Source organism: Psammomys obesus, unplaced genomic scaffold (assembly GCF_907164565.1).
Source record: "Psammomys obesus unplaced genomic scaffold, mPsaObe1.curated_primary_1811, whole genome shotgun sequence".
Lineage (NCBI taxonomy): Eukaryota > Metazoa > Chordata > Mammalia > Rodentia > Muridae > Psammomys > Psammomys obesus.
In genome coordinates this window covers 33794756-33811906 of record NW_026585797.1, presented here as the reverse complement: position 1 = coordinate 33811906, position 17151 = coordinate 33794756, and the positions used below count along the sequence as shown (strand labels likewise).

The 17151-nt window shown below is 39.1% G+C and overlaps 1 protein-coding gene and 1 non-coding gene across 3 annotated transcripts in view; one reads left to right on the top strand and one right to left on the bottom strand.

Annotated features, from left to right (window-relative positions):
• Nucleotides 1-2075: 2075 nt before the first annotated feature.
• Zup1 (zinc finger containing ubiquitin peptidase 1) overlaps nt 2076-17151 on the bottom strand; it is a 28462-nt gene continuing 13386 nt past the window's right edge. For both annotated transcript variants that reach the window (XM_055599455.1, XM_055599456.1), the window contains exons 5-10: nt 15493-15661; nt 10315-10503; nt 9979-10144; nt 7697-7848; nt 7066-7286; nt 2076-5874 (exon numbers count right to left, since the gene is read on the bottom strand). In XM_055599455.1, coding sequence (XP_055455430.1) covers nt 5827-5874; nt 7066-7286; nt 7697-7848; nt 9979-10144; nt 10315-10503; nt 15493-15661 — 945 coding nt within the window. In that variant the 3' untranslated portion in view covers nt 2076-5826. The remainder of the gene's footprint in view (nt 5875-7065; nt 7287-7696; nt 7849-9978; nt 10145-10314; nt 10504-15492; nt 15662-17151) is intronic.
• LOC129670859 (small nucleolar RNA SNORA48) lies at nt 4066-4208 on the top strand. The gene has a single exon (XR_008719267.1). It is a non-coding gene; the product is annotated as a small nucleolar RNA SNORA48 (small nucleolar RNA).

Genomic DNA, 17151 nt, shown 5'->3' with positions numbered 1-17151 from the left:
GTTTCTATGCCAGTACCATGCAGTTTTTCATTACTGTTGCTCTATACATCAGGAATGGGGATACCTCCAGAAGATCTTTTATTGTAGAGGATTGTTTTAGGTATTCTACGTTTCTTGTTATTCCATAGGAAATTGAGAATAAAAATCTGGGCACAAAGATCTTTTCTGAGACTGATATTCCAACCAAGGACCATGCATAGAGATAACCGAGAACCCCTGCACAGATGTAACCCATGGCAGCCCAGTCTCCAAGTTAGTTCCCTAGTAAGGGGAACCAGGGCTGTCTCTGACATGAACTAAGTGGCTGGAACTAAGTGGCTGGCTCTTTGATCACTTCTCCCTGAGCAGGGAGCAGCCTTATCAGGACACAGAGGAAGACAATGCAGCCAGTCCTGAAGAGACCTGATAGGCTAGGGTCAGATGGAAGGGGAGGAGGACCTTCCCTATCAGTGGACTGCAGGAGGGTCATGGGAGGAGAAGAGGGAGGGAGGGTGAGATTGGGTGGAGACGAGGGGGCTACGGCTGGGATACAAAGTGAATAAATTGTAATAAATAACTTTTAAGGCTGTTTTCAAATTCTTAGATCTTTTGTTTTCCTCAACTTCTCCATCCATCTCCTTTCTCTTCCTTATTGGTGGGAAAGGATTACAGAGATGAGAGGTGACAATATCCAGACACTTTAAACTTACAATCTCTACCACTAACACTCTGAAAACATTCTAATTCACTAAAAAGGCATTTTAAAAATTATTTTATTATGTTGTGTGTATTAGGGCTTTGCCTGCATGCAGGTAAATGCATCATGTGCATGTATGATGCCTACCAGAGTCATTCATTGTTGGATGCCATGGAACTGGAGTAACAGGTGGTTGTGAGCCACCACGTGGTGCTCAGAAGTAAACATAGGTCCTCTTTCTTGGAAGAGGAAAAGGTGCTCTTAACCACTGAGCCAACTCTTCATCCTCCAGCATTTAAAAATCTAAATGGACTAGCCATCATAAAATTAGGAATAAAACCTAGACACTGCCCCTGAGTATTGCTTTTACTGAAGAGGGAAATATAAAATTAAAGAGAGTACAGTTTACCAAGGGGCTGCATTTTGGCAAGGAACTTTGGATTGAATATAACTTCCAGTGAAAGGTATGGGGAGGTAGGCAAAGGCTGGCCAGTGGGTATAGCTGTTGCCATGGCTCCAGGGATTGGTCTGAGAGATGAGGGAATGAAAAAAAGATAAACACACACAGGAGAGCTGGGATTGGGAAAACTGGTCTGAGGGAGAAATATCAGCAACCATGTTAGCAGTCCCGTTGTGTTTACTGTGCACAGTTAAACAGGGAGGCAGGGTTTTCGCATACAGCCAGAGAAGGAGGCACTTGAACGAGGAGGCAGCTTTGACCAACATTGGTAAAAAGTCTCTGTAGGGTAGAAGTCTTCAGACCGTAGACATGGAGTGGGAATTGAGAAAGCTACAGTGGATATTTTTCTGTCCTCGCTGTCAATACTTGCACCCGGACCCTAGGAAGGCTTTACCATTCCATGGGGCTGAGGCATTGGTCCCTGGTGTGACCATGCCCATGTCTACAATACACACCCACTCAAGGTTCCACTGGCTTTCCTGCAGGCTGGCATTTACAAACCAGCAAGAGACAGTGGCAAACTAGGTCACACAAATACATGTAAAGGTTAAACACTTTAGCTTTAATGTTAAGGGCAAAATATAGATAACTAAGGCTGAGAGTTTCATTGGGAGTCTGTCTGATAATCTAGGCGACGGAAACACAACTATATAGTGATATAAAATAGAAATTGACTGTCAAGAGGGCAGGTGGAAAGGGTTCTCCAAGTACTAAATTCTTGTTTTTGTTTGTTTTCTTTTGTTTTCTGAGAAAGGATTTCTCTGTGTAGCCCTGGCTATCCTATTGCTTTGTAGACCAGGCTGGTCTTGAACGAAAAGATCCGCCTGCCTCTGCCTCCCCATTGCTGGAATTACAGGCATGCGAGCCTGGCAAATTCTTGTTCTTAAGAGTACAAAGTTCAAGGCATATACCCAAAATATGCTCAAGTACACAAAAAGGACATCTGATCAACCATGTTCATAGCAGCTTTATTCGTAATAGCCAGAACCTAGAAACAACCCAGATGCCCCTCACCTGAGGAAGGCATAGAGAAATTGTGGTATATTGACAAAATGGAATACTACTCAGCAATTAAAAACAAGGAAATTATGAAATTTGCAGGCAAATGGTAGGAACTAGAAAAGATCATCCTGAGTGAGGTATCCCAGGAGCAGAAAGACACACATGGTATATACTCACTTATAAGTGGATATTAGATATATAATATAGGATAAACATACTAAAATCTGTACACATAAAGAAGCTAAGCAAGGAGGAGGACCCAGAATAAGATGATCAATCCTCACTCAGGAAAGCAAACAGAACAGACATTGGAAGAGGGAGAAAACAGGAAACCGGACAGGAGCCTACCACAAAGGGCTCTACCCATCAGGGTATTAAAGCAGATTCTGAGGCTCATAGCCAAACTTTGGGCAGAATGCAGGGAATCTTACAAAAAAAGGTGAGAAAGACCCGGAGGGGACAGGAACTCCACAGGAGAGCAGCAGAATCAAGTAATCTGGGCACAGATGTCTTTTTCTGAGACTGATACTCCAACCAAGGACCATACCTAGAGATAACCTAGAACCCCTGCACAGATGTAGCCCATGGCAGGTCAGTCTCCAAGTGGGTTTCCTAGTAAGGGGAACAGGAAGTGTCTCTGACATGAACTCAGTGGCTGGCTCTTTGATCACCTCCCCCAAATGAGGGAGCAGCCTTACCAGGCCCAGAGGAAGACAATGCAAGCAGTCCTGATGAGACCTGATAAACTAAGATCAGATGGAAGGAGAGGAGGACTTCCCCTATCAGTGGACTTGGAGAGGGGTGTGGGAGGAGATGGGGAGGGAGGGTGGAATTGGGAAGGAAGAAGGGAGAGGGCTACAGCCGGAATACAGAGTGAATAAACTGTAATTAATAAAAAGATAAAAATTAAAATAAAAAAGGGTACAAAATTCAGTCTTTGCTGGAGCACTGCACTTCGTGTATCTTCAAGCAGGTTCTTACTCTTTTTAGGAAACACATTTTAAATTGCTCAATATCCATTTCTTCTCATTTCTTTCTGAGGACTTCTACAATCATCTATGTTTGCTCTCTTTATAATCTGAAATTTGAACATTGTACAGCTTCTAACTTGATTGTTCCTGCTATAATAACTGACACAAAATTGTAGCTTCTGATTTGGTTCCAACCCACTTCTCTAAGTTAACCACAAATTCTAAGAGTCTTTCAATAATAATCCCTTTGTGAGGTATAGCAAAAGATTCTTGCATACATGCATACAAAGGATACATGACCAGACTCTAACACTCCTTTCCTATATAGGACATATTAAAACAGAAGACGCTCATCAGAGACATAGATTTGTGGACATATTTGACAAGAGAATCCTTGATTTTAGAGCTTGTTACACAGTAAGGCAATAACTAAACAGCATGAATGGAATCTCATTATATGGTAATCTCAGTGTCCCCTAAATAGCTCAAGTGTTCAAAGTCTGGACTCAACTGGTAGATCCAGTTATAGAGATAATTGGACCTGGAGTTCTGACCTAGCCAGTAGATTAGTCATTTGAAGGATTATCTGAACTTGCTACTGGAGGAAGCAGGTCACTCTGGGTGTACTTAGCATGTTCCTGGCCCCTTCCTGCCCCTCCCTCAGCTTTCTGGCCACAGTGAGTAAAGTGCTCTGCTCAAGCACCTCCACAGCCTGCAACCATGATGTTCTGTCTCGGCCTACCAAGTAAGCCTACCAAGCACTGAAACCATGAAGCAAAATAAACATTTCCTCCTTTAAATTAGCTCTTGTATACCTACCACAGCAATAAAACCTAGATTAACAAAAGAAAAATAGTGAGACATCTGTGGGCTCCATCTTGGAACACAGTTATGTTCTTGAATAAATCACTAATTTCTCAGAGATTCAGCTCCCTCATATGGCTAATAATAGTACTTGCCCTCCTGGCAATGGGCAAAGAGACAGCTTATTGGTGGTGGTCTTATATCAGTCAGGGGCAGAGCAGAAGGCAGTCCTTTGTTCATCCTAGCTTGATGCCTGGCTTGGTGGCCAAAACTGTTTTATGCCTAGGACACATAAAAATCAAACCAAATCTAGGCAATGCAGTGCAGAAGGAAGACAGCAGAGACATGTGGACTGATATGCCACCCACAGACCTGCCCTCCAGTGCATGGCACAGGTGGGCCACGGTCACCTGCTCAACGACACACCACGTAGCATGGATGGGGGATATCACCCAGAGACCAGCCAGCCACATGGCCAGTCTGCAGCTGGAACTACCATAGTGTGTGGGTATGTATGTGGTAGTCAGAAGGGAGAGAAGAGAGGTAGAACAGCTTCAGCATTATGAAGGATGGAACTAGAGATTCGAAGGTAGAGAGGAGTAGCCTGTTGTAAATGGCCAGCCCTGTCACTTGGGGCCACAGTAAGGTCCCAACCTGGGCTGCAGCTGAGGGCCACGTCTGAGTGCGTGGTTATGCAGTGGCAGGGGTCAGTATCAATGTCTCTGGCTGGAGCAGCAGCTAGAGACCACCTGGATGTCCAGAGTCTGTGCAGAACTGGCTCTGCCTTTTACTAGGTGCAGAGTTCTGAAAAGCTGGCTCCAACTCTGACTGCTGGCAGCACTCCATTCGGGCAAGCAGGCCCTGTGCCTCACCCAGGAAGCACAGTGGAGCGGGCCCTAATGGCAGGAGTGTGGTTGAGCTGACCCTGCCACTCATCTGCACAGGTATGACACCCACCCCCTTACCACCTTTGGTAGTCAGGAGAGCTGACTCCAAAGGCATTAGAGAGGGAGAGCTAGCCCTGCTCTCTCACTAGCTATAGCACTCAAGAGAGCAGGCCCTACACCTCGCTGGGCAAGACAGTGGGTTTGGCCCTGATGGCGAAGGCATGGGTGAGCCCGCCTGAAAGGATGAGAACAAGAGTTACCTCAGCCTTCTGCTGATTGCAGCCTTGGGTGGCCTAACCTAAGCAGTGGTGGAGAACTCCCCCTAGTGGTTCAGATAAGGGAGAGCCAGTGGGCTGACCAGCTGTGTGACTACCCAGACCCAGATCCAGAACTCTAAGATGGCCCACTCCAAAATCTGTATCATCTGTGATATAGACAGTGTCACAGAAGCTAGAGATCTTGAACAGAGCAATAGCTCATTGTAATAACCATTTGCAAGTGAAGATGTGTGGACAGAGGGATATGCTGGGGGACACACTGTAACATACTACAACTTCCACAATGTTTTCTATGCTTTGGTTTTGCTGTTGCTGTTGTTTGTGTTTTTTATTGGTGGGTTGCAAGGGTGATAGGTAGACAAGAAGAAATGTGGAGATAAGCCTGACTGTGAAGCTTGATGTGAAACTCACAAAGAATCAATAAAAAGTTAAATAATAATAATAGTAACAATACTTGCCTCAACAACCATTTTAAATTAAACCTATTAACAGATGCTAAGTACTAAGAATGCTAACACAAGTAATTCACATTAGCTTATAACTATAAGACAAGTTTCTGATATGTGGACCAGCAATCAAAACCAACAATACAAACAAGGTATTTTATTCAACTAAGTACTAGACGATGATATGCGGAGAAGATAACAGGCATTTATTACTTAAATATATCAAGGACTTAAGCAAAATCAAATTCAACTGTATCAGTAGCAGAAAAAAAGATAATTACAAAACCACAGAAATATCTAATTCAAGGAATCTTCTCTGCTGTAAACACTTGAGAAGCTTGTTTTCTGGCCTTGAAAAAGAATTGAGAAAAAAAAAAAAAAAGGAGCTTTGATTATAATCTAGAAATTAATTATGCTATATTATCACTTTAAAAAAATTTAGTTACATTTATTTTTTATTGGTGTACATGTGTGTGTATGTATGTATGTATATATTGGCATACATATACCATAGCACACAGATGAAGTTGCATAACTGTGGAAGTCAGTTCTCTTTATACCACATGGATCCTGAGGATCAAGTTTGTCAGGATTGAAGGCAAGTACCTCTGACTGCTGAGCCATCTTATCAATTCTGTATATTATTTTAATGTGGAAAATTAAGCCTGGATATTTTTCAAGATAGCAATGAAAATTCCAAGTGGAAAAGTATGCCCTAAAACTTAGCTGTAGCTACCTCCTATTTTATACATTAGTTCTTTCCCCTCGATCTTGTTATTTCCCATGTCCCTCTCAAGTACTCACCCTCGTCTTCAGAGGGAAACAAATATGAGGTCCTCAATAAGTACTCTTTCTATTTTCTCATAACATTTGCAGCTCTTGGGATGGAGAGGTGCTCAGTGGTCAAGAGAGCACAGCGCTCTTGCAGAAGGTCTAAATGCATTTCCCAGCACCCACCTCCAGCAGCCCACGACCACCTGGAATCCAGCTCTAATGCCCTCTTCCAGCTTCTGTGAGCACTGCCCTCAAAAACACAATCCCACTCAAATACATGCAATTAAAAATAAGATAAAAATAAAAATTTAAGATTCTGGGGTCTTATGCATTCTTAGGCTTGGTGTCCTATGATGTAGCTGTAACTCATAACCTCAGTGAAGGTGTTCTAATACCTAGAAATTCTTCAATAATTTGAAACTCATCACTTTACTATAAAGGATAAAGACAAGTTATCCTAGAACTGAGATAACTAGAAGACCACATGAGTTAGGTAATGGATTATTTTTATAACCATTTTACTGTTGCTCATCACTAACTTGTCATTAAAAATTAAATTTACAATTTAAAATTTTTTATGAAGATGAGTTAAGCAAGTAAAAGACATTTAGGTACCATCTAAATTTTAAAATGTCCATTTCAGAAACTCAGTGATATTAGGCATTTGTCATTTCATGAGACAGAATGAGTTCTGAGGTGATAAAACAAGATAACACTGATTTTAACTAAAAATTTTAAACTACTTCAGCCAATACTGAAATACTTACAAGTTTCTCCTCTGGTGAAAGGACACCCTCTACAGCTACAATTTGGTACTGCTTATGTTTCAGATTTCCCACAGATTTCCGCAGTTGCCTCAGACTACTAGCTTCTATGTCTTGCCTTAATAGTTTCTGCATTTCTCGAGAAGGACATCCGGGATCAAATATTAGTAAACACAATGTTCGGTTTTTTCTCTCTTCAATTCCAATAATTGTTCGACTGTGACCTAGTCAATGTATAAATAACAGTCAATATGTCACATCTATACACAGTTATTACTATACATACATTCGTAGTCTCAGTGTGTAGGCTTCTATGTGTTTAGAACACAGACACACACACACAGACTTTCACTGTGTGTCCTGGAAAGGCTTAACATACGTGACAAGTGAGTAAAGACTGAAAGAGAACAAGGGATGAATAATGAGAGCAGTGGACCAGAAAAAGAGGACAGGAAGTGCAAAAGTCGCAAGAAGTTGGGTTCCCGAAGAAGAATATACCAGAATGAAAAGTAGCTCTGACAATCAGTCACAGCTGCCCACCCCATCTCCTCTACTACTGAAATCTTAACTTGTCTTTAAGCAAGAGCTAATCTGCTATCTTAAAAGAGTGCAGTGGTGTGTGAGATCTCCTCACCTTGATGCTGGAGATAGATGGGAGGTTTAGATGTACACACAACCTTTGGGTTCCCTTCTCTCTCTGAAGAATAATAGTTCAATATCCATTCAAATAAGCGAGGGTGTGTACCCGAAGGACCAGTCGACTTGTGAAAATCAATAATGCGGCACCTAAACAATTGACAGAGCAGATAATTTAGAGGATATTTTACAAATTTTTGCAAAAAAAAAGCAATTATTCTAACAAAAAAATCTTAATTTAGAACAAACATATATCCATTACTTCCCTATGAAGGAATGAAAAGTAAATATATTTTTACGCTTTATTTAGAAACCATTTTGTGGGGAAAATAATTATTCAAATCACTACAGTAATTCAAATTATTCAAATCATTCATAGTAAGACTGATGGATGAGCTAAAGGTTACAAAGATTTCCTAACATAAAAAGCCTCCCTGCTTGACTTTTAAAACTCATGGGCCTCAGGGGTCTTTTCTGCGACTGATATTCCAACTAAGGACCTCATGGATATAACCTAGAACCCCTGCACAGATGTAGCCCATGGCAGCTCAGTGTCCAAGTGGGTTCCCTAGTAATGGGAACAGAGACTGTCTCTGACATGAACTCAGTGGTCTGCTCTTTGATCACCTCCCCCCTGAGGGAGGAGCAGCCTTTCCAGGCCACAGAGGAAGACAATGCAACCAGTCTTGATAAAACCACATAGGCTAGGGTCAGAGGGAAAGGGAGGAGGACTTCCCCTATCAATGGACTTGGGAGGGGCATACGAGGAGATGAGAGAGGAAGGATGGGGTTGGGAGGGAATGAAGGAGAGGCTACAGCTGGGATACAAAATGAATAAACTGTAATCAATAAAAAAATAAATAAATAAATACATAAATGAATAAACTCATGTGCCATAAGCTGGGACATTACCACTTCATTCTAATGCCTCTAGCCCTGATGATCAACTAGAAACTGACTCGAGGGCTAGTACAATGGTTCAGTGAGTAAATGTGTTTGCTGTGCAAGGATGGTGACCTGAGTTCAATCCCTGGTGCCCACATTAACGTGGAAGGGTATATCACTCCACAAATTTGTCTTCTGACCTCCACATGCACACTCAAACACATATAGTAATTAAAAATTAGGGGATTACAGAAACAGCTCAGTGATTAAAAGGACATACTACTCTTACAAAAGCTCCACATTTGGTCACAATCGGCTGATAACTCCGGCCCAGGGGATCCACCTGCACTCATGTGCACATATACACAAATATGTATTTATACACATAATTTAAAAACAGTAAACTTTTTAAAAGTTTGAAAACAAACTTACTTCCAGGATTTTTTTCTACTCAGCTAATTTATAACAGTGTAGACACAGAAACATATTAAAAAATCAATCAGTAAGTTTTTGTATATCTTTATATAAAAGAAATAAAAAACTGAATTCTGATTTTAATTCCCAGTATTAATCATTTCTACAAGTAAAAAATATTCTTGTGTCTCCCGGGCCAAAAAAAAAAAAAAAAAAAATTCTAAATATTCTCCTCCAAAAAATAAATATATAAATGTAAAAAGTATATTGAATACTTTCAATTTTCTTCCATTCCAGTTACAGACATTACTAGTAAAAGTCACAGGAAAAAAATATGATGGAGTTCACATCTCTACATCAATGTAAGTACTGTTTGGCTACAGTGGTTTACTTCCTTCATTTGAGTCATCTTGAATAAATAAGTGCTAAAGTAGGCTCACATCTATGTTACTCAAAACTATTTTAAGTATAAACAAAAGCATTTAATATCTTATTTTAAATTTTTGCCTAAACAGTCCATCCTTGTCTCTCATGGCAATGAAATCTCCAAAATATTCAAAACTGTTATGGTTTCTGTTGTAGTTAGAATGTGAACTGTCCTTTGCAAGCTCACCTTAGACTTGGTCAGCTGGTAGTGTGTTTGGGAAGGTTGTGGGAAACGCAGGAGGAAGAGCCTCACTGGAGGAGGCAGGCCCTAACCTAACCTACTGACACCCTGTTTCCTCACTGCTGATGCAAGGTGATAGCCAGTCTCCTGCTTTCTGCCACTACACCTTCCCTGATTCCCACAACAATGGAGGGTAGCTTTTGAAACTGAAAGTCAGAATAAGCCCTTTCTCCCTTCAGCTCCTTTTGTCAGCATATTTTATCAGAGCATGAAAAAAATAGCTAGGACAGTTGCTAACTTTAATCATACTAAATTTAATGCTGACAGTTTGCAAATGAATACAATAATATTAACTGGAATTTGCAGGTACATACTTTACTTTCAGAGAGGTCAGAAGAGTATAAATCTCACATGCTCCAATCCAGGCTTTTGTTCCCTGTAATTTGTTATTAAGCTGAGAGGCTCCCTGAGGATCAAAACCTTCATTCCATGCATCTTCAATCATGGACTGAATTTTTGGAATACAAGGAACTGACATACCTGAAATTACATAAGCAAATAAGTAACAAGATGATGTACTAATATACTGAACAATAAGATCATGTAGTAACATACACTCTACTAGAAAAATCCACAAGAGTTTCTAAGAAACTTATTCCTAATACCTTCTGTATATCATAAACTCAAAATGATGATAGTACTTTACATACCTTTCAAGCAATCACCATATACATCATTTTTCAGTAACGATGACAGTAGCATCTGGAAATTTCTATAGCCACAACCCCAACCTTTGTCCCCAAAAGATGAATGAAAATGATCCACCACTGTAGAAAGCCACACACACCTCACGTCTGTGGCAGTGTTCTGATAATACCTATGGAGGGCTTCAATAATTCCTAAAATAGAAGAGATTTAGAACCCTTAATTAAACTTCAGTATTATACTTTTTAAATTTTTTTTTGTAATTGTTTTGTTTGTTTAAGATTTATTTATTTATTATGTATACAATGTCTGCTTGCATGTCAGAAGAAGGCACCAGATCTCATTATAGATGGTTATGAGCCACCATGTGGTTGCTAGAAATTGAACTCAGGTCCTCTGGAAGAGCAGCCAGTGCCCTTAACCTCTTAGCCATCTCTCCAGGCCTAGTATTATACTTTTTATACATAACAGTACAGTAAATGCTAAGCAAAAGAGAATAAATGTGACAATATCCTTAGAAAAATGGCCCTAGACTACAAATGCTAGAAGCAGGTTTTAGGACAAGTTACATATAATTCTTCTTTTTAGAACATTCTTCTTCCATCTAGAATCCTTTAAGGACCAGACATCACCTTCAAATTACATTTGTCTAACTCTTAGGAATAATCACTGAATTTATTTTTCCCTGGCCCTACTTATCTAGTCACACTTTGTCACAGCAGGGCATTACAGCTCTTTGTGTATATTTTGTCTCCTTTAAAAAATCTGAAGATACTGGGCCATGATATATTTTATGCAGTTCTTGCTTTCTCTTAGTATTTTATTTAAATGAAATACAAGGAAATATGTCTTTGGGGAGACAGATTAAAAAAGAAAAAACACAACAACAACAAAAAACAAAAATAATCATGTAACCAGTATTTAAAACTATGCCCACTATCATGAAGAACAGAAATTGGTTATAAATATTTTTAAACTTAAATTAGACTCATATTCAAGAAAAATAACAATGAAAATAACTTGTAACTGAGTACTAAGGTTAGATACGGAGAAAAATGATGAAGTGACATTAAACAGTATTAAGTCATGGAATGGGCCCTCTAGAAACAGAAAGATAAATGTCAACTTGGATGAGATCAAGATTTAAGACAGTCCTTGAAGAATGGAAAAAGGAAAACCTATAATTCAAGTAATATATTTAAGTATACTCTAGCATCCTTATTATAGGTAAGGCAGGAATACTTCATTTCCTGGTAACCTTTATCTTAGCAATGATACCATACAACCACATTAATGAAAAAATTTCTCAGAAGTAGTTTCTTTTTCTTCTTTTGTTTGTTTGTGTTTTAGAAACAGGGTTTCTCTGTGTAGTCTTGGCTGTCCTGGACTCACATTAAACCAGTATGGCCTCGAACTCACAGAAATCCACCTTCCTCTGCCTCTCCGAGTACTGGGATTACAAGTGTGTACCACCATGCTGGGCTAGAAGTAGTTTCCTAATTCCTAAATTTCCTTGGCTGTTTTCTCAAAAAGCTACCTTTTGTTTAATTACACTTTATTGTTTAAACTACAAGGCTGTAAATATATAAAGGAGTATTAAGTGACTATTCTAATAGACACTTGTATAATTAATAAAAAAGTAAAACTCTGCCATGAGACTGGAGAGACGGCTCAGTAGAGAACACTTGCAACTCCTGCAAAAGACACGGATTCCATTCCTAGTGCCCACACTGGGCCACTGAAAACCACCTGGAACACAAACTCCAGAGTGACTGACAGCTTTGCAGATGAAAAACAGACTCAATAAGTGGTGTCAGGGAAAGAACTACTTCAATCATATATGAGTGCTTTCAAATATAATATCGTTATAAACAAGGGGGAAAAAACCTAGAGCCCCACTTTGCCTTCCACCCCCACAAACAAAGAAATACCAGGTAGATTAAAATTATAAATATAGGGACTGGAGAGCTCTCTTGTGGCTACCATTTCCAAGGATCCAGGTTTGATTCCCATGTAGTAGCCACAAACATCTGTAATTCCAGCTCTAGAGTATCTGACACCCACTTTTGTCCTCCACGGGCACCAGACCTGTAAGTGCACAAATATACTTGCAGGTGAAACTTTCATTCCCATAATATATTTTTGAAAAAAATATATATATTTAAAGAACCATAAAGGAATACACATTTGTGATCTTTAAAAAAAAAAACTTTCCATTTTTGAAGACAAACAGAACACACACAATAAAGACAAACATTGAGAGGTTTGCTATGTGGGCAAACCAGTAATTCTAGCATTTAGAAAGTAGAGGCAGAGGTCTGCCAAAAGTCTGACGATAACCAAGTTCTAGGTTAGCCTTTGCTACAGAGTTTCAAACTTCCCTCCAAAAAGAAAACCTAAGAAATTTGATTATATTCAAATTTGAAACTTCTATATAAAGATAACCATATATAGGTCTGGCAGAGCAGTGCATGTCTTTAATCACAGAACTTGGGAGGCAGATGCATGTGGATATTTGTGAGCTCAAAACCAGTTAGATCTACAAAGCAAGTTTCAGGAAGCCTGAACATACATAGTGATAACATGTGTGTATGTGTGTGTTTGTACATAAATATTTATTTATATGAATATAAATAAATAAATATTTATCCCCTGGATCTGGGATTATAGGCTGTGGTACACTACCATGTGGATGCTGGGAATTGAACCTGAATTCTCTCCAAGAGCAACAAGGGCTCTAAACTACTGAGCCATCTCTCTAGCCCCAGAAGTCTTTTTTTTTTTATTTAATTTAGATATTTATTACAATTTATCATTTTGTATCCCCACTGGAGGCCCCTCTCTCTTGTCTCCTCCCAGTCCCACCCACCTTCCCTCTTTTCCCTCTATGTCCTTTCCCTAGTCCCCTGAGAGGGGAAGATCTTCTCTCCTTCTATCTGACCCTAACTTATCAGGTCTCATCAAGGCTGGCTACATCATCTTCCTCATCATCTCTAGGGGAAGGTGATTAGAGAGCCTGACACTGAGTTCATGTCAGAGACAGCTCCTGTACCCCTTATAAGGTAATGGGTTTTGTTTAAAAAAAAAAAGTCTAGTCATGGGAATGCAACTGTTTCCATATAAACTGTATTAGTATCCTAATCGATATACAAAAACATAACTGGAAAGAACAAAACAAACCACTCACCAGGAAAAGAAGACATACCATTTTGAATAAGGCAGATCTAATTGTTACTATTGGCTAGCTCTGTAGCTAGCCAACTATACAAGTCTTAAGAAAGTTATATATACTGTAAGTGTCAAGTACATAAGAATGTTCATTTGGACCCAGAAGCAACGATGTATACAAAGCTTTTGGTATCCAAAAATGTAATTAGCAATAGTGTGGCCATCATACACACAAGGCTGTCAAGCATTTGAACTGTGACTTATCCAACTGAAAGGTGCTGAACAGCATAAAATATAACATGAATTAAAATATTTCAACTAATAGCTTTTGTGAGGTGAGCATGATAACCCCTATATGCAAAAACCCTTCTTAATACTGACATGTTGAAATAGACACTAGGTTTAAACTATTAGAAGATGGGATTTAGACTTAAGATAGTTCAACGGGAGTTTTGTAAACTTTACTGCCAAAGCAATACATTCAGTAGAAACCATATGAGCTATGGATAGGCTTGTAACAAGTTATTTTCTACAGAGCACTTCCAGTCAGTCACCATAGTAGAAAGGTGACTGCAGACTGAACACGGTCTAATGGCTGCTTAGATAGGGAGTTCGGTAGTTTTTTGTTGTTGTTTTCCAACTTGTATTTTTGGCTTACAGTGAATTTATCAACACATAATTCATTGTAAATTGAAATGCTTCTGCAGTTTTGTTATTTTTTTTTCTTTAATGTGGCTTGAAGATATGTAAAATTTTGCGTGTGGCTTACATTATGTTTCTGTAATGTGTCTAAACACGCAATAATTTAAGATAAAGTCTCAGTGAGATGACTTCCTTGGGGTAACCAAGGATTTTCTGGCTGATTGAAGGTGTATCCACAAGAGGGAAGTCTTGTCTGGTACTATAACACAGTCAAACCCCTCTGGGTAGGTAACTCACAGACCCTAATAGGAAAACTACTACAGTTTTATAAAGTTGACATGCTATGCCCATCAAACTTCTTCTAACTGTTCATGTTAACATCCATATATTAGTGTTGTTGTACACTTGATCAGAAAAGATTCTTTAGGTAATTGGTGTCAGTAACTAGTGAAAGAACTGAGTGAGAATAAATGACTATTTGATATTCAGTCCTAATTGGGTTATCTACATCATCCCTGCCAAAGCTCAGGAACCATCAAAGAATAGCAGATTTAATAGGTTGTTAAAATAGCAGAGCCTGAAGAAGAGGTGAAATGTGGAATGCTGTCTTCTGGGCATGTATGGCTGCTGGCTTTCAAAGTCAGCAGCAGTAACTATCTGAACAAAACTGAGCTTGCCAACACTCTGTCACAAAGAAAAGAAATATCCACAAGGACTCACCTCTGAGGATTTACAGACATTAAAGCATGACTAGATGGGAACTCATATGGCTCCTCTCCTCTCTTAGGATCTATGGAAAATTAACATTATTGGAGGCTGGGGAGTCAGGAAACACACCTTTTTTCCTGCCCACGCTCCTCTAAATAACCCTTCATCTATGTTCTTGTAAGCAACCCTTAACTGAAACCAAATAAACCTTAACAAATAAAAAGCACACGAAAGTAGATGTGAGAGGGCATCAAGGAGCAGTGGTAGACACTAACAGGGAAGAGGAGAAAGGGAACAGCAGAAGTTGAGAGGAAAGAGGATAATGGGGTGGTAGTGAATGCAACCAGAATATAGTACATATATGTGAAAACATCATAATAAAACACTATTATATATAATTAATATATGCTAATAAAATATAAAAATATCCAGAAGGTTCATTTGCACTGTTGTTAGTTAATACAATAGAAACCAAATTTTAAGTGTACTGTTTACTATGAAAATACAAGTTTAGAAGTTTTAAAATGTTTTGTAAAATATATGTGTGCATACAATCTCACCTTCAACTATATAAACTGTTGACAGACAATTCATCAAATTCAGTGGCTTTATTACTCTAGTGGAATATGCAATAGTAAAACCGTGGCTTGGATTTAAGCACTCACCAGAAGTTTTTGTTTTTCCATCATCAATACCAATAGCTATTGATTCCAACATGTCAGCTTTTCTGCTATGAAATTCAGATGGATGCATTCTTCCCCTATTTACTTCTATCTCCATATGTCGTAGCTGCTGGTGTTTGTATCCTCCAGAATTATCTAAACCATACTGCCGCTATTGAACATAAAAACAAATAACTTATTTTTATGTCCCTGTACTTCAACCAGATGGAAACTTATCACTTTTATTTCTTTGGAAATGTATGTTGAAGTAGTCTCGCCTATGGGTTTTCAAACAAGTAAATGTAAAGATTTTTGTGAAAATTAAACCATACATCCATAACTTAATAATTAGATATGTCTCTGTAAGCTTCTATAGCTCTTATAAATAATTAGTTGCTTTCCTTGTAGATTAGAAATGAAAGACCCATCTTCCTGCCAAGGTATTGAGAAAGGTAAAATTTCTAAAGATAACTGCTAGTTATAAAAGAACTCATGGGAACTTGCTATATTTTGACCCAGTGCTGATCCAGTAAGGCCCACTTAGTTCATAAATCACACAGTCATGCTACATGATTAGCAGTGTCTTTGCAAAATGGACTGAGAGACTCAAATATATAAACTGCCTTTATACATAAGCTTCCTGAGATCTAAACAACTTGGAAAGTCATGTTATGGTTATGGTTAATCTCGATTACCAAGTTGAAATGATTTCAAATCACCATGAAACAGAACTTTTGGGCATGTCTAAATATGGTACCGTCCCATAGTGTGTGATCACAGGCTAAATAAAAAGGATAAAGTAGTTCATCTCTTCCTGCTTCCTGGCTGTGAAAACAATGTGACAGCAGCCACATCCTGCTCATACTGTACTTGTAAACCCTCCTCCCTCAACGTGCTTCTGTTCAGTTATTTGACCAAAGCAACAAGAAAGACACAAGGAAGCTGGCCAACGAGTGAATCTCTACTCTACCAAGCTTGATTTCCTAGGCCTTTAGCCCTTGTTTGTGAGGAGGATTGCAGAAGTTTGAAAATCCAGGCTCAAAAAGCCCTAGAATATTGTAAGCAGGGCTTAGAGGCCCATTCTGATAAAGTGGAAGGACTAGATGCCAGGAAAAAATGTAAGCAGTGGAGGCCTACCTCAGGAGGTTTCAGAGACAAACTAGGCTGGAAGCCATTCAGGACATATTCTGGCAAATAATGTGGCTTTGTCCTGTTTGTGTCCTGAGAACTTCACTGGTGTTCATTCAGAATTAATGGTCAAGTAAGGAAATTTCAAGACAAAATGGCATTTAGAGTGCATTGCAATTACAGCTTATATCCTGTATAAAGGTCTACAGTAGAGCACAAGGTAGAACATAGTGTTGAAAATGTGAAGTTTGGCAAGGAAAAGTGTTAGTTTTAAGTTACAGATAAAGCAAGTATTAAAGCTGCTGCAGGGAAAGATTGCTCCCTGGCTGAAAGTATTTGCTCCCAAACATGATTGCCTGAGTTCAAACTCTGAGCCCCACATATTGGAAGGAGAGAACCAACTCTGAGTTTTCCTCTGACTTCTACAGGCTTAGCAGGGAATATGTACACTCACATATGTATATGTGTGTATATATGTGTGTGTGTGTGTGTGTGTGTGTATACACACACACACACACACACACACACATATAT